At 41.4% G+C, this 21,906-nt stretch overlaps 1 protein-coding gene and 1 long non-coding RNA gene across 6 annotated transcripts in view; one reads left to right on the top strand and one right to left on the bottom strand.

The window, feature by feature from the left end:
- Hif1a (hypoxia inducible factor 1 subunit alpha) overlaps window positions 1–7,517 on the top strand; it is a 47,281-nt gene extending 39,764 nt beyond the window's left edge. For 2 of the 4 annotated variants that reach the window (XM_006240196.5, XM_006240197.5), the window contains exons 9-15: window positions 219–439; window positions 1,025–1,308; window positions 2,257–2,379; window positions 2,487–2,920; window positions 4,684–4,798; window positions 5,517–5,643; window positions 6,170–7,517. In XM_006240196.5, coding sequence (XP_006240258.1) covers window positions 219–439; window positions 1,025–1,308; window positions 2,257–2,379; window positions 2,487–2,920; window positions 4,684–4,798; window positions 5,517–5,643; window positions 6,170–6,321 — 1,456 coding nt within the window. In that variant the 3' untranslated portion in view covers window positions 6,322–7,517. The remainder of the gene's footprint in view (window positions 1–218; window positions 440–1,024; window positions 1,309–2,256; window positions 2,380–2,486; window positions 2,921–4,683; window positions 4,799–5,516; window positions 5,644–6,169) is intronic. The other 2 variants (XM_006240198.5, NM_024359.2) reach the window with 1 other exon arrangement.
- LOC120103553 (uncharacterized) overlaps window positions 1–10,411 on the bottom strand; it is a 34,206-nt gene extending 23,795 nt beyond the window's left edge. For both annotated transcript variants that reach the window (XR_005506032.2, XR_005506033.2), the window contains exon 1: window positions 10,023–10,411. This is a non-coding gene — a long non-coding RNA (uncharacterized LOC120103553). The remainder of the gene's footprint in view (window positions 1–10,022) is intronic.
- Between the last annotated feature and the right edge of the window lie 11,495 nt (window positions 10,412–21,906).

Raw genomic sequence — 21,906 nt, forward strand, 5'->3', positions numbered from 1 at the left:
AAATATTTCTCAATAGTAGAATACTTGCCTAGCATGAACAAAGTCTTAGGCTCAATCCTCAGTACTGGGGGAAAAAAGAAATGTTGCAAGTATGCATGAAAGATGATTCATCTCGAGGAATGTTAAAATGCTTTTACTATATAAATCATATTTTATAGTCCCCCTACTGTCATTGTTTCAAGTGCTCTTTATAAATACTAATCTCTCTTTTTTGACAGTGGTATTATTCAGCACGACTTGATTTTCTCCCTTCAACAAACAGAATCTGTCCTCAAACCAGTTGAATCTTCAGATATGAAAATGACCCAGCTGTTCACTAAAGTGGAATCTGAGGACACGAGCTGCCTCTTCGACAAGCTTAAGAAAGAGCCCGATGCCCTGACTCTGCTAGCTCCAGCGGCTGGGGACACGATCATATCACTGGACTTCGGCAGCGATGGCAAGTGCTTAGTTACGCTGTCCACCTCTTCCATTGTGTCTGCTGGTTCAGTGGCACTCTGTCTCCTCTCTTGGCTTAACCCTTTGAATGATGCTTACGTGTTCTGTTTTAAATAGTCTCCTCAAAATATTCTGTTTAATATTTGTTTCTGAAATATCATCGCCTTCTCACTTTTATTTTTATGTTCTTTTGAGAATTGTAGCTCAGAGTATCCTGAAGGAATTTCTTGATGCCCCCTTAATTTCCTCCCAGCCACCTCACTGCACCATTCAGTCCAGTTAAATGCAGCACGTGCAGCTGGGTAAATGCTAAAGGGTTTAACAAAGCAGCTGTAGCACAAAAGCAAACGTGAAAATGGAAACTATTACTTCAAATCAGGCATATAGAAAGGTTGAAGGTACATGTCTTACTCCTATCAGTGGTGGACTGAAAAGATAACTTATACTTAATGGTCACACTGTAATACCTATAAACTTTCCAAGTAAAGAAATATCTTCTACATATTTATATATCTTCTAGAAAGCAGAAAATATCATTTTGTTAAAATCCTGATGTTCTTCACACTGATGAACATTTCCTCTGCAGACACGGAAACTGAAGACCAACAACTTGAAGATGTCCCGTTGTACAATGATGTAATGTTCCCCTCTTCTAATGAGAAATTAAATATAAATCTGGCAATGTCTCCATTACCTGCCTCTGAAACTCCAAAGCCACTTCGAAGTAGTGCTGATCCTGCACTGAATCAAGAGGTTGCATTGAAGTTAGAGTCAAGCCCAGAGTCACTGGGACTTTCTTTTACCATGCCCCAGATTCAAGATCAGCCAGCAAGTCCTTCTGATGGAAGCACTAGACAAAGCTCACCTGAGGTTGGTACCATAGAAAAGGTCAGGGATAAATGCCCGACACTGATAGAACCCAAAACTCCTCAGAGGCGGTTTTTAATATCTAGGTTGGACCAGAGCAGAAAGTTCATAAACAGCTGCTTCCAAATTCAAAACAATTCCATTTCAGAGCTTTCCCCTGGTCACACTGTGCTTGAGAGCAGAACAGCTTAGTTGGTTAGTGAGACACAAATAAGCACTGGTTCTCCATTAAACTCTTGTGGGTGAAAACTCTAGGAGTAAGTTAAACAACATGGTATCTCAGACCCAAGGTCGAGAAGGTATTCTTTGCCCAGATGCTTTATCTAGCACAGAAGTGTGTGATTCATTTTGTCCTTGATCTAATAAATAAATGTAATGGAAAATGAAGAAAAGTAAAGTTTTATGCTCAGTCTACCCACCTACCATATTCATTATTGAAATTCTTGTCTATAACTCATAACATAGCAGAGTATCCTCTAAAATATCCAGTAGAATAGGCATTTGGAGATGATGGTGAAAATATCTCTAATTAATTGGATAATTATGTACCGTTGTGGGATCTGAATTATTTGGTGAATGTTATTTTGTAGAATAAACACATCTGGGATGGGGATAGACAACATTTTTTGCCTGGTTGTATTTTGGTTCTATTTTATTTTATTTTATTATATTTTTGAGACAGGGTTTTGCTATGAAATATCTTCTACATATTTCCCTTTTTGGCCTGGAACTCACTTTGTAGACCAGGCTAGCCTCAAACTTACAGATTCTTCTGCCTGTGCCTCTTGAGTGAGTGCTGGGATTAGAGATATGCACCACCACATCAACTAAACAAGTCTTTTAACTGTAATTTTTAGTTAGATAAAACTTTATATAATATTCGTGTATCTAAAACTTCTTAACAAACAGAAATCTTCAGGAAAAAGTAAACACTCCTAACTCTTTTCACAGCCTAACAGTCCCAGTGAGTACTGCTTTGATGTGGACAGCGATATGGTCAATGTATTCAAGTTGGAACTGGTGGAAAAACTGTTTGCTGAAGACACAGAAGCGAAGAATCCATTTTCAGCTCAGGTGCGTCTGTGACCTTGCTTGTTCCATACTGTAAGGGACTGGGTTGAACTTGTTTCTCTTTTACAAGACTGGCCATTATAAAAACTCTTGTATTTATTGTTTGAAAGGACACTGATTTAGACTTGGAAATGCTGGCTCCCTATATCCCAATGGATGATGATTTCCAGTTACGTTCCTTTGATCAGTTGTCACCATTAGAGAGCAATTCTCCAAGCCCTCCGAGTGTGAGCACAGTTACAGGATTCCAGCAGACCCAGTTACAGAAACCTACCATCACTGTCACTGCCGCAACTGCCACCACCGCCACCACCACTGATGAATCAAAAGCAGTGACGAAGGACAATATAGAAGACATTAAAATACTGATTGCATCTCCACCTTCTACCCAAGTACCTCAAGAAATGACCACTGCTAAGGCATCAGCATACAGTGGTACTCACAGTCGGACAACCTCACCAGACAGAGCAGGAAAGAGAGTCATAGAAAAAACAGACAAAGCTCATCCAAGGAGCCTTAACCTATCTGTCACTTTGAATCAAAGGTATTTATATGGAACATAGTTCTGCCGTGTTCTGATATATCTGTGATGTTAAGTGGTTTCTAAATGTAGAGACAACTTTCTGGAAAGGAAAATCATAAAGTTCATTTCATACACTCACTGTCTGAATTAAAACAGACACTCAAAAGCCAGTTTCTAAGTTACATTCTAACTTTTCTCTCTCAAACAATCCTATCAACTGTCTAAATGTAGGTCAGAGGGATGTCTTCCAAAGTCTCTAAAGATCAAGTCCAACCAGTAAGTTCTATAAATGCGAGGCATCTCTTCATGCTGCTGTTCAGAATGGGAAATAGCTGTCTCCCTGCTTAGATCCCTCTAACCTGGGACTTTTGAAGCCAACGTTTAAAAAAAAAAAAAAAAAAAAAAAACCTTCAGCTCCATGGTTCCTTTTTAATCAGACTGGTCTTCAGTTCTCATTGGTAAATGTGGATATTTGCAGACCTCCTTTCTGAAATCTTGTGTATAACTGCAAGAAGTCTTAAACTTATTATTATTCTTCATTACATAGTTTGTTATTATAAAGAAAATAAGCCTTTATTAGATCTACCAAGAGTCCTAGCATGACTTACAATATCATTTCTATAGAATGAAGCAATGCTGGAGCAAATATTTAAAATTTCTGTATATAATATGTAATGGTATTTGACATGTTTTAAATTTGAGGCAAGGAAAATACTTTTCACTAATTAGTGAGTGGAAGAAAAATGACTTCTGCATTATGTCTAGACAGAGCGAGCTGTGGCTGTTAGCAGAAGGAAGGACTCTGCTGTGACTACAGGGAGCTGTGTTCCCCTGTATCACCTGAAGCATTAGGACAGGCCTCCCTTTTTCTTGAGCCAGAAAAAAAGGTGTGGGGCTTTAGGTGAATTCAGTATTTGCAGTTGGGTATAGTAATGTATGCCTTTCTTTAGTCCTGGCTCTCAGGCAGCTGAGTCAGGAGAATTACAAGCTTAAGATCAAGACTTGGTATTGTGGTGTACACACACACCAAATAAATAGATGTACAGCTAGAGGTGATATTTACATGATAAACTGACATATTTCATGAACATAACATATTTGCATAAAAATTTTAAGCCAGCTTATCTATACACTGCATGACTTATATGTATTTTAAAATTTAAAGCCTACGTTTATAGAGGAGTTAATCATAGATGAATATGACTTAACCATTTACTTGGCTTTCTGTTGAAAAACCAAAACAAACAACAAGGTTAATTGACTTCAGAGTGGTTCCTTGTTGCATAATATTAATTTCAGATACAGCAACTCAGGCATATTGATCAGTACTGAGGTCAAACTAGCAGAGTACAAAGGTCACTGAGGAGCAGGAATGTGAAGGCTGGGGATGTACTTCCATATTCCATAGCTATAATCAATTAGCAGTGGGACTTAGAACAAACTACCTAACTGGCCTTAATTCCTCACTTATAAAATGGTTACAAAGTTCCTGTCATATCATCCTTCAGTGCTAAAATGAGGCTAAAATGAACATAACTCTTGTTTGGTTGTTGTACCTGTTTTTGAGGCAAAGCCTCATTATGTAGTCAAGGATAGCCTTAAAATTAAAATGTAGCCAGCTGGATTCAAACAGGAATTATATATAGGTAGTTCTGTGTCCAGCTGAAACATTTATAAATTGAAAATACTATACAGAAATGAATCATCTTGTATTTTAGTAGTCCCCCAAATATAAGTCCACTAAACAACAGTGGTTTTATATATAATATTTTTTTCTTTTCCAGAAATACTGTTCCTGAAGAAGAATTAAACCCAAAGACAATAGCTTTGCAGAATGCTCAGAGGAAGCGAAAAATGGAACATGATGGCTCCCTTTTTCAAGCAGCAGGAATTGTAAGTGTGAGTAGTGCACTATGTTCCAATATGTACAATATTAAAGTTGTACTTTCAAAAGCTGTCATCAGGCTTTTTAAAAAAAAACAAAAACAAAAACTTACATTTAATAAATAAATTTGGGTGTTCAAAACCAAACATGACAGATAAATTTAGAGGAATTTTCTTCTCTAAGTTATTTCCCCTTCTTACAGAAGCCCTGGGGCTGGAGACACGGGTCAGCAGTCAAGAGTACTGATTACTAGATGCAAATCCCAGTACCTAAACTATGGATCACAGCCCTCTGGAATGCTAGTTCCAGCCAGTTTAATATGCTCTCTGGCCTCTGCTGGCACTACCTACCCCTACGTGTGGTTTCCAGACATACCTGCAGGCAAAATACCATAACATAAATCTAAAACTGTTTTTAAAAAAGCACTGTGCGTTAGAGATAGTTGAGGCTAGCCTATTGTCAGAACAGAGTGAGTGGAGAGTATTTCAAAACACATTAACAATATCTTATTATGTTTTATGGAAGGAATGTTTTATGGGAGGGATGTTAATAGGTAAGAAATAACTTTGTCATTGCTATTATAAGAATAAATGAAAGATTATTTAGAAGAAAAAAATTTAAATTTCAGAGGATTGTTTAAGAAACTGGCTTTTTGGTTAAGTATATACTAATTGCAAAGTTTTTTATTTTAAAAAAATGTAACATACTGAATATTAACTTCATTCTTTTTAGGGAACGTTACTGCAGCAACCAGGTGACCGTGCCCCTACTATGTCGCTTTCTTGGAAACGAGTGAAAGGATACATATCTAGTGAACAGGATGGAATGGAGCAGAAGACAATTTTTTTAATACCCTCTGGTTAGTGCCTTCTCTCTGCTCTTAACCAGCACAAGGAAAGGTTTGAATATAAAGACAATTTATGAGGTTTTCCCCCAAGTGACAGTGATGTTGGTTTCTTAGAAAGATTAAAAAGTGACTAGACAGTGGTGGCTCTCATCTTTATTTAGTCCCAGCACTTGGGAGCCAGAGGCATGTGGATCTCTGTGAGTTTGAGGCCAACCTGGTCTGCAAAATAAGATCCAGACCAATGAGGACTACAAAGACACGGTGAAAAGCTGTCTCAGAGAGACATAAAGAAGGAGAAGTACAGTACATTTGTCTGCTGCCTACAGCTCGGGGATTAAGGCATTTATTTCAGAGCACACTTTGTATAAACGTTCTGACAGCAGACATAAACTTGATTACACTTACTTGTTTATATACCTGAGGGTTTGCCCAGGAGGCTAAAAAAAACCTCTAGAAATTTGTTTTATTTTACCCAATACCTACTGCATAATAAGTGTTTAATCAATTTAATAATATTAGGCATCTCCTTGTTTTTCAGATTTAGCATGTAGACTGCTGGGGCAGTCAATGGATGAGAGTGGATTACCACAGCTGACCAGTTACGATTGTGAAGTTAATGCTCCCATACAAGGCAGCAGAAACCTACTGCAGGGTGAAGAATTACTCAGAGCTTTGGATCAAGTTAACTGAGCTTTTCCTAATCTCATTCCTTTGATTGTTAATTTTTGTGTTCAGTTGTTGTTGTTGTCTGTGGGGTTTCGTTTCTGTTGGTTGTTTTGGACACTGGTGGCTCAGCAGTCTATTTATATTTTCTATATCTCATTTAGAGGCCTGGCTACAGTACTGCACCAACTCAGATAGTTTAGTTTGGGCCCCTTCCTCCTTCATTTTCACTGATGCTCTTTTTACCATGTCCTTCGAATGCCAGATCACAGCACATTCACAGCTCCCCAGCATTTCACCAATGCATTGCTGTAGTGTCGTTTAAAATGCACCTTTTTATTTATTTATTTTTGGTGAGGGAGTTTGTCCCTTATTGAATTATTTTTAATGAAATGCCAATATAATTTTTTAAGAAGGCAGTAAATCTTCATCATGATGATAGGCAGTTGAAAATTTTTTACTCATTTTTTTCATGTTTTACATGAAAATAATGCTTTGCCAGCAGTACATGGTAGCCACAATTGCACAATATATTTTCTTAAAAATACCAGCAGTTACTCATGCATATATTCTGCATTTATAAAACTAGTTTTTAAGAAGAAACTTTTTTTGGCCTATGGAATTGTTAAGCCTGGATCATGATGCTGTTGATCTTATAATGATTCTTAAACTGTATGGTTTCTTTATATGGGTAAAGCCATTTACATGATATAGAGAGATATGCTTATATCTGGAAGGTATATGGCATTTATTTGGATAAAATTCTCAATTGAGAAGTTATCTGGTGTTTCTTTACTTTACCGGCTCAAAAGAAAACAGTCCCTATGTAGTTGTGGAAGCTTATGCTAATATTGTGTAATTGATATTAAACATTAAATGTTCTGCCTATCCTGTTGGTATAAAGACATTTTGAGCATACTGTAAACAAAAAAATCATGCATTGTTAGTAAAATTGCCTAGTATGTTAATTTGTTGAAAATACGATGTTTGGTTTTATGCACTTTGTCGCTATTAACATCCTTTTTTTCATATAGATTTCAATAATTGAGTAATTTTAGAAGCATTATTTTAGAAATATAGAGTTGTCATAGTAAACATCTTGTTTTTTTTTCTTTTTTTCTATGTACATTGTATAAATTTTTCATTCCCTTGCTCTTTGTAGTTGGGTCTAACACTAACTGTACTGTTTTGTTATATCAAATAAACATCTTCTGTGGACCAGGCCCCCTTGGGTCAGCTTTTATGTTTAAATTACATTTGTTTCAGTGTTTCCAGCTCATAAAATGATTTCTCAAAAGTTTAAGTTCTTCATAAAAATTAGACTGTACACTTCTACATTCATTTTATTGCCATTTTCTAATGTCTGATGTGTCCCCAAATGTCATGTTAAATAATGACAAATCATGATATTGCATTGTAAAGAGGATTTTTAGAGATTTGCCATTATAAATGTATGAGTCTATTAAAATATAACACACAATCCTTTAGTATCTGCATATGCATGGGCGAGGGAACCAAATCGTGAAACACAGCCACCCTGTTGTGAGGCTCAGGCTCCTGTGCACAGTCCAGTCTGTGCCATTAGCAGATGGAGGGAGCTAGGGCTGTGAGACCAGAGCTTCCCAAGCCCTCGGGGAACTATAGGGCATGTCAGGCAATCTCGGGTCTCCAAACACAGCTGGTTTGTCTCTTATTTAATGATATTAGTACATGACACATTAAAATGCAGATGCATTTTATAGACAGTCACACATTACCCGATGTTTCTTTACTTTACCAGCTTTAAAAAGGAAACCCAGTATCTTATGCAATTGTGCATTTTAGAAACTTCTAAATAAACACCACAAACCTTCCAGCTTATACGTATAGCGTTCTTTGTTTTAGCATTTTAAAAACATTTTTTAAAGGGGCCACATACGTGTCTTGTCTTAAAAAAAGATATGAGGAAAGAGGTCACTGCATCCCTACGCCTAGAGATAACAGTGTTTTAGAACCCATCTGGGTGACAGTGAGGATCAAACACTGGGCCTCTCGTGCATACTAGACAAACGCTCCCATGTCCCAAACTCCAACCAGAAAGCTGTCTTCACTCACCAGTTACATAACCAGTGAGATCCTTGTCCTCTAGCCTGGGGTTAATCCTAAACAGTGAGTTTAGCCTAGGGAGCTGTTTTTAGTCTGAGGATGGACCAGTGATTGGTTACAGATAGGTAACAATTTTGGAATGGTGTGGTAATATTAATCCAAAGTGCACCAGGAGCCAATGTGCATCCATCCACATTTAAGTATAGACAGCTCTAGAAGGAACATTTTATAATAAAGTGGTTCCTTAATGTTCTCAGTTCACAAAATTTAAAAAAAGTATGTTTAACAAATTAGCTTTAGTTGAAAACAAAGTTTATGTACAGTTTCCAAATATTTGTAAATCTGTCAATTATCTATGGAAGTCTGGGGAAATGACTTGTGACCAATGGTTCAGAAGGGACTTGTTCAGGAAATTAAGTACCTACATGTGTTCTCTCAGAAAAGAAGTCACCTGGGATACTAGGCTCCAGATACAGTCAGCTGCTCCTTCCTAGTATTGCCCACCATCTTGAATTTCTCTACAGGGCTTTTATAACCCTGTTGTAGTATCCCGAGCATTTCCTGGCAAGGATATCTATGCCACCCTGCCCTATTCTCCGGTGCTGCTGTGAATGCATGACTAGTATTACTCTCCCTTGACAAAAGTAGGCAAAGGGAATTAATATATTTTGTTTGCTCCATGTCACTGACCTAGAACTGAAAATGATGACCCATTCATTACCATGGCTGACAGTTGCTGAAGTGCTTCTCAAAGTCTGAGTCTAAATGACAAGAATGTCTGATGAATAATTTTGCCCGTTAATTCATAACCTCTATTAATGTCATGCTAGCATCTCACTTTACACATTATCGACTCTGGCCATCAGTGACTTGAGAGCCTACAGTTCTAATCATCAATCCACAGAGCATACTGGTTTCCCCATCACAGAATGTTTAAAGAACACAGGACAACGCATGAGAGTAGAAAATGGAGGGCCAGGTGTCCCTTGAGAAGAGTGAGGTGACATGTAGAAGAGGAGTGGCAAGCTACAAATGAATTGTTTTTAAAGCTGCTTAGTTGGTTTTGAGTTAACTAAAACTTCAGTTCTCTGAATATAGAGACATTGAAGTGGTTCGAGGTGTGATGTATGACAAAACATTTGACATATAAGAGACTTACATAAAGATGCATGTAGCTTTCTCAGCTGTTGGAATTAACGGCATAACAGACATGGTTAAACCTTATGATTACCATTTCGAATCTTCCTCCTCTAAGCCTCGATAAGAGGTGTGAAAAGTTCAAAGTTCTAAAGCAAGAATGTCAAGCAAAGAGTTGGGGAAAGGAAAAATGAGGGGCGGGAGGGGGGTTCTCTTTCTTTAAAGTTGAATTCAATAAAACCTCAAGCATGTTGCTAGCTGGGATTTTAAAAGAAAAAAAGAGTAACGAAAAAACGATTTCGGTGTTTCAAGCCTGCCCCAGACCACTTTGCCCTTATTTCTTTCCTTTACGTAGCTTTGAACCTGTTGTCCGCGAGTTAGAGCAATCTGTGGCATATGATCCTACATAGTCTCCTGTCAGATAAAAGCTACACCTCACCACACCGGTTCCTCCAAAGCTTTGTGTTCACACCCTTCGGGGGTTGGGGAATCATTTTTATTCTTACCTGTCATGAGTGGATTTTATCCAAGGCGCTGCTCAGACACTCGATCTCCGCTTACTATGTAATTTCCTTTATTCGTTCTTGGCTGCATTCCGGAACGTAGAGAAAGGCAGGTTGAGGGCAGTAGAGCCTGACCCTCTCTGACCGGCGGAGAGCCCAGTACTCCAAGCTCAGGGCGCGGTGCTACCTGCTGTGGTTGGAAACCTAGCCCGGGCGGCTGGCCCCGCCCCGGTACGTGCCTGGGCTCAGCGCCCGGCCGCAGCCGGCCTGTGTGCGGGGCGCAGGACCGCCCGCGGCTCCCGCCTACGTGTGCGAGTGCATGTGCTAAGCTGGCGGGGGTTGGCCGCGCCTCAGTCCCCATGCAGCCCGCAGAGACCTAGTTCCTGGTACGCTTTCGGACGGAGCCTGGGATGTCCCGAGTAAATGCTGTCAGCTGCTCTTTGTGAGACAGAAATCCCTCAGGTCTCTGAACATGTTGGAGCTTCGCTATTTTAAATAAATTTTCATCTAATGTAGTAAAAAACAAAACAAAACAAAAAATAAAACCGAGGAATTCTAGCAGGATTCGAGGGTGACTGACCCAATCTCAGCCCTCCAGAAGCTGAGGCTGGAGGATTTCTGGAATTTAAGGCCAACCTCGGGTACCAAGGGAGATGATGTTTCAATAAATAAAAAGTAAATAAATAATTTAGTTGCTTAAACAGCCCCTTCAAGCTTATTTTGGATAAGTGGTTCTGCGATATGCCTAATTAAGTATATGACAATTTTAGCTGCCCCAGGTGGTGAGTTTGGTTGAATTCTATTTGGTTTGGGTTGGTCCCACCTGTCCACGCCCTCCCTGCCCCACTTTTATTGAATGCTTACTATTGACAATCATTTGGGAGAAGATAATCTTGTTGGACAGACGGAGATGAGTTTACAGAATATGGAGGCGCTTGGGGCCTTAAATTTAATCTCTGATAATCTTACCGAGTTACAGTTGCAGTTTGCCGTGAGGCACAAAGCCGAAATTTGCTAAAAAAAAAAGGAAGTTCCCTCAGCATAGCCATTGCTCCTGATGTTTCTGTCTTCGTAGGAAGTAAGGATACACTTTTTAAAATAAGTGGTCAAGGTGTAATAAGTAATTTTGGCTAATGAAAACTAGCCTGTAGTATGTGTTTGACTCCAGAGGTGCCAATTAAAAAGTGCCTTTGGTCCTGTGGATGTTTAAATTGTAAAATAGCTATTGTCTGCTGAAATACCATATATCTGAGTGAGTGAGTGAGTGAGTGAGTGTGTGTGTGTGTGTGTGTGTGTGTGTGTCTCCTGACAAGAAGGCAATGATTCGGTAAAGTCAAACTTATCTTCAAGAGGTCTTTGAATTAATCAAAAATTAATTGTGATGTGCCTAATTATGTGAGAATTTTAGCTGCCCCACGCGGTGAGTTTTGTTTGCTTTATATAGAGAGGCTTTCCAAATGCTTTTTATAAAGACGGATTTTCAAATGACCGCATATATCAGCACAACAAAATCTTTTACAGGAGGGCAAACCGAACTGTATGGTGGCCAGTGTTTACTGGTCCGAGCTCCTTATCTGCTCGAGACCTTTAAAGGGAACCTAACCATAGTAAGTCCCAGCATGCACTTCACTGCAAACACCTGTCACCTGGGTGGACATCCTCATCACTCCTCTTTAACTCCCCCCTCACCGGCTCTCTCAAGTCTTCTGTGATAATTTCTGGATGTTGGGAATTCCCCCTCCCCCCTCCCTCCAGTTCTGAGTTTTTTTTTTGTTTTTTTTTTTTTTGGTTCTTTTTTTTCAGAGCTGGGGACCGAGCCCAGGGCCTTGCGCTTCCTAGGCAAGCGCTCTACCACTGAGTTAAATCCCCAGCCCCCAGTTCTGAGTTCTTGATTGTTTCCCAATCTTTCTATTATGAAATATAATGCGGTGAAGGGGGAGGGGGGAGTAGCCCGGCAGGCCCCTGCCGTTCGACAGACCTGGTATAACGGAGGTTAATTTGGGGAAATGAAGGGGGGGGGCGGGGAGAGAGAGAGAGAGAGAGAGAGAGAGAGAGAGAGAGAGAGAGAGGAGAGAGGAGAGAAAGACTGATGGGAAACAAAGAAAGAGAAAGAGAACTGAATGGTGAATAGTTTGTGAACCTCAAAAGACCACCAAGGAACCGAATCCCATTCAATCGCATTAGGGTCTCTATTCAAGCCAGAGCTTGGGCCCCACCACTGTCTCTGATGCAGGAGAACGGGAGGGAGCCCTGAGCCCAGTTTCAGAAAAGCATTTATTGAGGCAAGAAGGGGGTGGTACACATCTGATGGGGGCGGGGTGAGGGGTGGGATTATGGCCTTTAACGTAATTGACTGGTGCTGGGAGCCAAACTCTAAATTTAACTTCTGCTTTTCTCCTCACTGGTGGTTGTTAGGAAGTGAAGTGTCAGGGGCAGGCTTGTAACCTGGAGGTGCAGAATTGTTGGGAACTGGAAACTGGTGCTAGACACAGATCTTGTTGAGGGATAGCCTGGAAACTGGTGCTAGGGACCAGCCTGTTAGTTAGCTTGAATTTAACCTTTGGTCAGGTTCTCTCAGATGGAGTCTGAATGCCAAAGATTTGGTTTCTCAGTGAGCAGTCCTTTCACACCTCACCGGTGCTTGGCATTGGCAGATAATGATGACAGGTGATGACGTAAGCCTTGCCAGGTCCCTGGGAGGAGCCTAGCAGAATCGCCTGTAAGCTAACATTCCTCCTCCCTTCCTGTTTAATTAAAAATGAGTAACTCGGGGCTGGGGATTTAGCTCAGTGGTAGAGCGCTTACCTAGGAAGCGCAAGGCCCTGGGTTCGGTCCCCAGCTCCGAAAAAAAAGAACCAAAAAAAAAAAAAAAAATGAGTAACTCGGACGATGGTGGGGCAGGAGTGAAGTCTTTAAACTACTTCCTGCTGACTGGGGGCAACGTCGTCTTTGGGGACTTCTAAGAAAATTGGAATGCTGGCCACATCCAAGGATGGCTGGCTGTTTCGTTGCAGTCCAGGATCTGGGAGAATATCTGTGACTAGGAAAGGGCAAGCCCGGTTAAGACAGTCTGAGAGGCTAGCCCAGAGCACCTGTGGGTAGTCATTTTGGAGCTGTCCTGGATGCAGATCTCAAGGAAGTACCTGGGTTGGGCAGGATGCTGAGACACACGCACATAGCTAGAGGCCAAAGAAAAAGATAAGGCTAAGTTAGGGAGAAGGTACTTTTCTTAGGTGTACATGGTCTTGGAGTTGGGGGAGGGGGAATCCCCAAAGTAAGGAATGGGGAGGAATTCTGTAGCTGTTTGTATTTTCATGCTAATTAGGTTCACCCCCAAACCTATTTGCAGTGTCTCACACTGAGGGGCCCTGCCCCTAGTTGGGTTTGATTGGTAAATAAGATTGTCAGTGGCCAATGGCTAGGGAGACAGAGGTGGGACTTTTAAGATTCATGGGCGTATTGGAGAAAAGGGTAGCAGATACCATATTTGTGTCATAGTAAAGGCTTGCTAAACTTTTTTTTTTTTTAAAGCATAAGGAAGACAGAAACCTTCCGTGGAGAAGAAGGGGCAAGAGGAGCATCACCCCTCTATCCAGAAGACTGGGTGTATATAAATCTAGCATAATGGGAAACACCTTTAAACCTATATTTAAAAGACAACCAAAGGAAACTTAAAATCTTGAACTTGTGACTATGATAGTGGACCGGAGAGTGGGATGTTTTAGCAGAGTTAGACTAATAACTTATCAGAACTCCATGGATCCATGTTAGAAGTCTGAACTTTCCAAGTCTGAATCCAACGGTAGCAAGTGGAGGGGGAGGAATCTGAAGCATTTTCGTCCTTTTATATACCTTAAATCACGTTCTTATCACCACTTCGGCTTTCGCTTGCATTTGCCAACCTTAAAACACAGTCTTAGCCGCTAAAACACTTTCTTAGAGCTTCATGACTTAACCTCAGACCTTGTATAACCTTTATACTTTTTTCTATCTAATTATTTACCATGAAGGAGACACAGATGGTTGATCATTGAGAGCAGTCACTGTAAAGTAAGTCTCTTTAGATAAAGGAATAGCAAAACATTACATCTGAAACCAGTTTATCTTTACCATGACCTGTGAGCAAGGCAAACCTGTTTGCTTTTCTAATAAGAGGTCTGGTGTTCAAACTAGCTAATGAATTGACTATGGAACTAACACGGTGGTGGATTACCTCGGGGTAAGGAACCTGTTCTCTATTTGTCAAGCTACAGTTAACCATCAGTCTGATCAGAGATCTGAGAAGGATAAATTACAATCTAAAGGCCATGTACTTGGACAGTTGTCCCAGGTTCCTGTGCTCTCCAAGGCAACTTAGGCAGAAGCTGTCTTTGGCCATCAGGCACTGAAGATGAGAGGCTTTTTTTCCCTGTGGAGAAGGAACATGGAAGAGACTACCTCACCTTGTTTTAGGCAACATGAGACAATCAATTCTCAGGGTGTCCTCTGTTTGTCCACAGTTTAGGCTGGGTCCTGGCAGGAAGCAAGGCATTGAAGCAGCCTCTAATAGTGGTTAGTGTATGACAATCCAGGTAGAGTTCTTTGTCCCTGTCCTATATCTTCTTGGAGACCTTGGGTGTGTGTGTGTGGGGGGGGTGGATAGTGGGGTGGGGTGGGGTGATGGTGGTGTCACTGTTAGGACTTGGGAGTCTTTGTCTGTCACAGTAAGTTTAACATTTAATGCCATATTCAGCAGATCTCTGACAGGCTTGAGAGCTATTACCTATCAAGTATATCTGAGTTAAACAAGCTTTGTTTTTAGTCATCTGCTCTAAACTGTACCTTGCAAATGTAAAACAGTGGGCTAAATAAAGCTTTATCTTGTAATTAACTACATCAGTTCCTAGAATGACTTAAAATTTCTGAAAAAATTTCTGAAAGCGTTAAAAGATTTAATCTTATGGTATCAAAAGAAAACTTAATCTATAAACATAGTCCACAAAAAGACTGGGAGCTTTTTGGCCTATATGTGGTGTATCATTAACAGTTTTCTGTCTATGTTTATAAAATATCTGTAGCTTACAAAAATCTAAAGCTATATCATAGCTGAACAATATTAGCAGAAAACATCGCTAAACATATTTTCAAGGCAATTAGTTTTAGTCGTTTTAATGTTGTAACCCTCCAAAGTTTAAAAGTTTAAAGTAATATTTTTATTACTTTAATGTTTTTAGTAATATTAAAATAAGACACCTTGGGGTTGAGGATTTAGCTCAGTGGTAGAGCTCTTGCCTAGCAAGCTCAAGGCCCTGGGTTCGGTCCCCAGCTCCGAAAAAAAAAAAAAAAAATAAGACACCTTAAGGATAAAGACATAGAACAACAATGTAAACAATTTATCAAGACAGAACAGAAATCATACAAAATTCTTATCCCAATTTAAAAGTATCTTTGGAGTCCTGCTACCCTGGGGAGCTAACATCATGTGGGGCTGCCCATAACAAAGATGGCGGTGAAGCTATGGCTCTACCTTCTCCTGCCCTTAGCAAAGATGGTGATAGCCATATGCTGGTCTTTGTACCAGGCGCATTCTGCAAGGATCTGCAGATCTCTGGTCAGCTGAAGTGCCCTAAAAGTTTCAGCTCTCCTAGCGGAAGCCAGAGCGAGGTAGGCTGCCACTCCTCTTCCAGCTGTGGCTGCCCCAGAGTCGGTAGTAGGCGATGGGACGCAGCAGGCCGCTTGGAGCCGAGGTCAAGGCCACTGAGCAGGAAGTGGCTTCAGTAGGTTTGTGCAGCTTCCAGTGAAGAAAGCTTCAGGAGAGAATCCTCTTCCCCAGAGCTCCATAAGACAGGCACTCTCAGGTGGTCTTTGGTGAAATAATCCATGCACGTTATTCCTTATGGATAGGATCTTATAAACATTTTGGGGTGGGCTGGGGTCTAAAGGCAGATGGCTTGGTCTGAGATGTTAGGAATGCCTCATCTGAATGTGGAAGGGTTTTAAGTGTTGCCCCTACGTGACTGATTGTCACAGGCCTCTCTATGGGATGTCATGGTCACGTGTTCCAAGACAGGAACCTGGTCAGGAGTAGTTTCAAGTATCTACTGTTCTCAATTATGAGAATTGCTGGGGTTCCTGAATCTGTTCATCCTTACTGGATTTCCTGTTTGATGGCATGGTCCACTGCCTCAACAGCCGTGCGTTGCTTATATTACAGAATGGAGTCACGTCACTTGGTTTAAGATTAACTAAACATAGGCTTTCAATTACTAACCCTGAGTTATGAGCTTTAACCATACCCGACGATTTATAAGTCAATAATCCTGTTTTTTGACCCTGGACTTTAAAACCACGTCTGTGTCTGAAAAGGGTAAGCAATAATCCATTTTCAGAGCTGTTAATAAAGCAAAATGGTTTAAAATAGCAGCAGAACAATATAAAATAATTTAAAATTATCCATGTCTTAGGGTTTTACTGCTACGAACAAAACACCATGACCAAGGCAGTAAAGACAACCTTTAACTGGGGCTGGCTTACAGCTTCAGAGGTTCAGTAAATGAGTAAAATAGTCCGCCAAGTGGCTTAATAACCAAGTAACAGCAGCGAGCCATAGGGAGTGTGTGAAGGACTTCAGACGCACACACAAATCAACACTTGCTATAGCAAGGTCCCCAAAAGAGTCAACTTGAAACAAAATAATTATGAGATATGGAAAGAAACAGGGAAATTTGGCACATCACCCGAGAAAAACAATGAAGAAAAGGTACATGATCAGAGGGCCCAGATGGCTAATTTGACAAAAGCATTAAAAGCAGCCGTTCAAAATACACACAGAGAACCAAGGGGAAGCACACTTCAGAGTCCAAGGAGTGTATGAACACAGCGTCACAGCAAAGGCAGGATGCAGATAAATAGCGTATTAGTTTCTCTTTTGTTTCTGTGATAAAATAGCTTGGTGATAAGCGAGTTAGTTCTTGGGTAGTGTCCCCCTTAAATTCCACCCCTTGAGAGGCACAGACCTCTCTCTGTGAGTTTGTGGCCAGCATGGTCTACACAGCCAATTCCAGGCCGGTCAGGCCTGAACACTGAGACCCTGTCTCAAAAAAGAAGGAAGAAAAAAGAAGGAAGAGAAGAGAGGGTTTAATTTAGCTTCCGGTTCTAGGGTGATCTAGTGCCCTATAGGAGAAGTCAGGGCAGCAGCATGGGGCCAGCAGTCAGGAACCAGACTTACCACACACACACACACACACACACACACAGAGAGAGAGAGAGAGAGAGAGAGAGAGAGAGAGAGAGAGAGAGAGAGAGAGAGAGAGAGAGAGGCTTCCCCCAGCAAAGCTCTCTGCCTCTCGAAGCTTCCATGTCTTTCCAAGCAGTGCTTCCATCAGAAAAGTGAGCCTACAGTGGACAGTATTTTTAATTAAAATTATTTTAACGCACTAGATAGACATCCTAGCGCTGCAGAGTAAAATAATGGAAACGAAGAGGCCAGCAGATGCTTCGCTGAGCACCCGCCGGAACCAGCCCCTTCACAGACACTTGCTCGAGGCTCAACACTTAAATTTAGCATTAGTAATGTTTTGAGCCCCCATTACAGTCTCGGTCTTCAGTACAGGGTTGAGATGGAGCAGTGGGGACGTGGTTGGTCTGTGATGGCTGTCTTCATCATTGGCTTAATTCATTATTCAGCAGCCTTTAGGGAGCCTTCGGAGGTAGGACCTTGCTATTCTTGGGGGCTGATCCTGTCCTGCGCCCTTCCCTTGTGTTCTTGCTACCATATGAGCAGCTTGCTGAGGTCACGACCTCCCACCGTGAGATTCTTCTGCCTCACTACAGACACAGTGGAGTCAGGTAACCACAGACTGAAATCCCAAGGCAAGGTAAGTCCTCATCCTTTTAAGATTTCGAAAACAGCTTAGAGGACAAAGATTTCTAGGAAAAACTTCCTAGAAACTTTTCTATTTGTCCCACCCCTATCTCTGCCACACCCTTGCCTGCCACACCCCTGCCTGTCACAACCCTGCCCTCAGGAGCTGATGACAGAACCCAGGGCTTGTTAGGCAACTACACTGGGTGCTAACATTCCTGGGCCTTTCAGAGGGTGGGCTTTTAATTCCAACAAACAAACAAACAAACCCACATCCTGGGTGAACACACCTCAGTTAGCAAGACCAGTTAGCCAGAAGCAGAGCTGCAGAGGCCAAAAGCTAGGTTAGGGCATTTAGAGACTCACAGAGCTATGGACTTGGCTAGAATAGGCCTCTGTTCATCTCTTGGCAGGTGGCACTGTCTACCTGCTGGGTTCCAAGGCCCGAGTGGTTCTTCCATTATGTCGTCAATCATGCTAAGGTCTGGGGGCCTGTTACAGCCTGACTGTCCATGGAACCAAGCAAACTCTATCTTGGGGAGCTCAGTTATGCCCACTTACAGATTATCATGATACCTATGGTTTACAGCTTTGTCCTACCTGAACAAGGCCTCTGGAGGAACTAGAATATAAAGACTGGGGAAGACTAACGGATGGTAGGGGCTCATTTCTGCTGGCTGAAGGCTTTTCATGTATGACTTCTGTGAGGAGTACACACACCCCTGTAAGTAACCCCTTACCCATTCTCCTTAAGGAAGCCCAATAGAGTCATTGGTTCCTCAGCATAAACTTTGGTAGAATCATGCTTCAGTCTGTCATTGGGATTTTAGATTAAGACAAATTTTGTTTATGTTTCCTACAGGGAAGGAATTTCAGCAACAAAGAAATATACGGAGAGCTGAGCATGGTGGTGCATGCATTAATATCAGCACTGAGAAGGAATCCCAAAGCAGGTGACCTCTGTGAGTTTGAGGCCAGCCTGACCAAAATAGCAAGTTTCAAGCCAGCTGGAGCTACATAGTAACACACACACACACACACACACACACACACACACACACACACACACCCCACACCACACATACCACACACACATACCACACATACACACACACACACACACCACACACCACACACACCACACACACCACACACACACACACACACACACACACACACACACACACACAGATTGATTTTCATCATGATATGATGCAGGCAATATAGGCTTTTACTAGACCCTCCTTGTGTTACTAAGCTCAGTATGGGAACAAAATGCCTGAGATGATGAGCTTCAAAAGATAGACAGCTGCAAGGGAGAATGGGAGGAGTTAAGTGGGAATGTGGGAATGGAGGCAGAAGGAGAGGAGGGATAGGGGAGGAGAGGAGGGGCAATCCAACCTGGATATGTGTGTGTGTGTGTGTGTGTGTGTGTGTGTCTGTGTATCTATATACACACACATATATATATGAAAATGCAAAAAAATAAAGAATTTTAAGTAAGGAGATGGTGGTGGTATGTTAGTTAGCCCAATTTGATCTTCCCACAGAATATAAAAATATCAAAATGTTATATTATAACCCAGGATAGGGAGAACTATTGCCAGTTACAGCTAAATTTTGCCTTGCATGGTAGTGAACACATGCAATCCCAGGACCAGGGAGGCCGAGGCAGGAAAATCTCAAGTTCTAAGCTAGACTGGACTATTTAGGAGGTCCCAGGTAAGGATCTCTCTCGAAATTGATATGCGAAAGAATGTATGAATGAATAAATGAGTAATACTAACTAGAAAAAGAAAAACTGGGCCAGTAAGATGACTTAGTGAAACTCTTGCAGGGGAAAACCTGAGATTTGAGTTAAGAATACCAGGATCTGTGTACAGCAGGAGAGAAGTGACTGGGTGAAAGTGTGCATTAGTCTCCACGTACATGTGACCCCTAAAAATAATGTCAATAAAACAACAACAGCAACATGTTATGGTCTAACATCCCCTCGCCCCAGAATAGCTGTGGCCATTTTGTTCCTTGCCTACCAGCTATTTCATATTATTGCTGTAACATGCCTGCCAGTCACTGACACAGAGAAGTGACTGGGCTTAGAGTAAGGACATCCTGACCACATACCCTGTTTTGTTCTGTATGACTGTTCAGTATGAGGTTTGCTAATCTTAAGAAATTCTGCAAAATGTTACATAGGACCCATCAAATCAAAGGTCAGTATGAGCTGTACTATCTAAGATATCTTGAGTCAGAGCTGCAGAAGCCCTTCCTGCCTCTGTGCATGAGCTCACTGTGTTTTTCCGTGACTGACATTGAAGAAGGCTAGTAATAAGCACAAAAGTTATGTTTATGGCACACGTGCTCTGTTATCTCAATGCTCTGAAATTCCCCTGTTCACCACCCATCCACCCCACTCCCCTTACCTTACTCAGGACCAATGAGCTTAAAGCTTAGCTGATAATACTTTGCCTAGTAAGCCAACTGCTCCCCTCCTTGCCCTTTAAACTTCTGAACATGATTTTACCTGTAAAAAGTCTATCCCGAGAGCAGACTAGTAAGTACTACAGTTACACTTCCACATCCCTTTTGCAGTCCTGAATGTTCAGTATTAAGGTGTCCGGTCAATAAACTAATTCTTGCTTTAGATCAGTGTTTGTATGGTTTGGGTGGCGATTCTTGAACCTCAACACACACACACACACACACACACACACACACACACACACACACAAAACCATACACAAACACAACCACATACACACAACCACATACACACAACCACACACACAAAACCACACACACACACACACTAAAACACACACAACCACATACACACAATCACACACACATACAACCACACACACATACACATTCACACATACACATATACACACACATACACACACTCACACACACACAACCACACACACAACCACACACACAGCCACACACACATAACCACACACACACAACCACACACACATACACATTCACACATACACACATAAACACACTCACACACACAACCACACACACACAACCACACACACACAACCACACACACAACCACACACACAGCCACACACACAACCACACACACACAACCACACACACACAACCACACACACAACCACACACACAGCCACACACACAACCACACACACACAACCACACACACATACACATTCACACATACACACATACACACACATAAACACACACACACAACCACACACAAACCACACACACACAACCACACACACATACACATTCACACATACACACATACACACACATAAACACACACACACAACCACACACAAACCACACACACACAACCACACACAACCACACACACAACCACACACACACAATCACACACACACAACCACACATACACATACACATTCACAATACACATACACACACATGCACACATGCACACATACCCCTAAGAGCTCCATCATTTGTATTCTTCCCAAGGCAGTAGAGCTCAGTAATAATCAATCAAAACTTCTCCACTAGTGAGTCCAAATAAACATTCTCTCTCTCTCTCTCTCTCCCTCCATCTCTTCCTCCCCCTCCCTCCTTCTCTCCCTCTCCCCTCTCTCTTTTTCTCTTTGTGTTTTTCATGGCAGGGTTTCTAAGTGTGACCAGCCCTGGCTATCCTGGACTCAGTTTGTTGACCAGACTGGCCCTGAACTCATAGAGATCTGCCTGTCTCTGCCTTCTGAGTGCTGGGATTAAAGGTTTACACCATCACACCCAGCTAACATTTTCTCATTTTAAGTCAATTATCTTAAAGGATTTTTGTCACAGGATATAAGCTTTAAAGTTGATCTGAAAATTCAAATTTGCTTGAGTCTTCTGTATTTTATCCTTAAAAAGTAGGTGAAGACATGTGATTGTAGTGGCTTTGTTTATGATAGCATAATCTGGAATTTAAATGAATTCCAAGAGGGAATGAGGGACAAATTGGGTATTTATTCAACAAAGTATTAGTATTAATTCCACTGAGTATTAAAGAACAGTGAAAATATGAAC

Source organism: Rattus norvegicus, chromosome 6 (genome assembly GCF_036323735.1).
Source record: "Rattus norvegicus strain BN/NHsdMcwi chromosome 6, GRCr8, whole genome shotgun sequence".
NCBI classification, from domain to species: domain Eukaryota; kingdom Metazoa; phylum Chordata; class Mammalia; order Rodentia; family Muridae; genus Rattus; species Rattus norvegicus.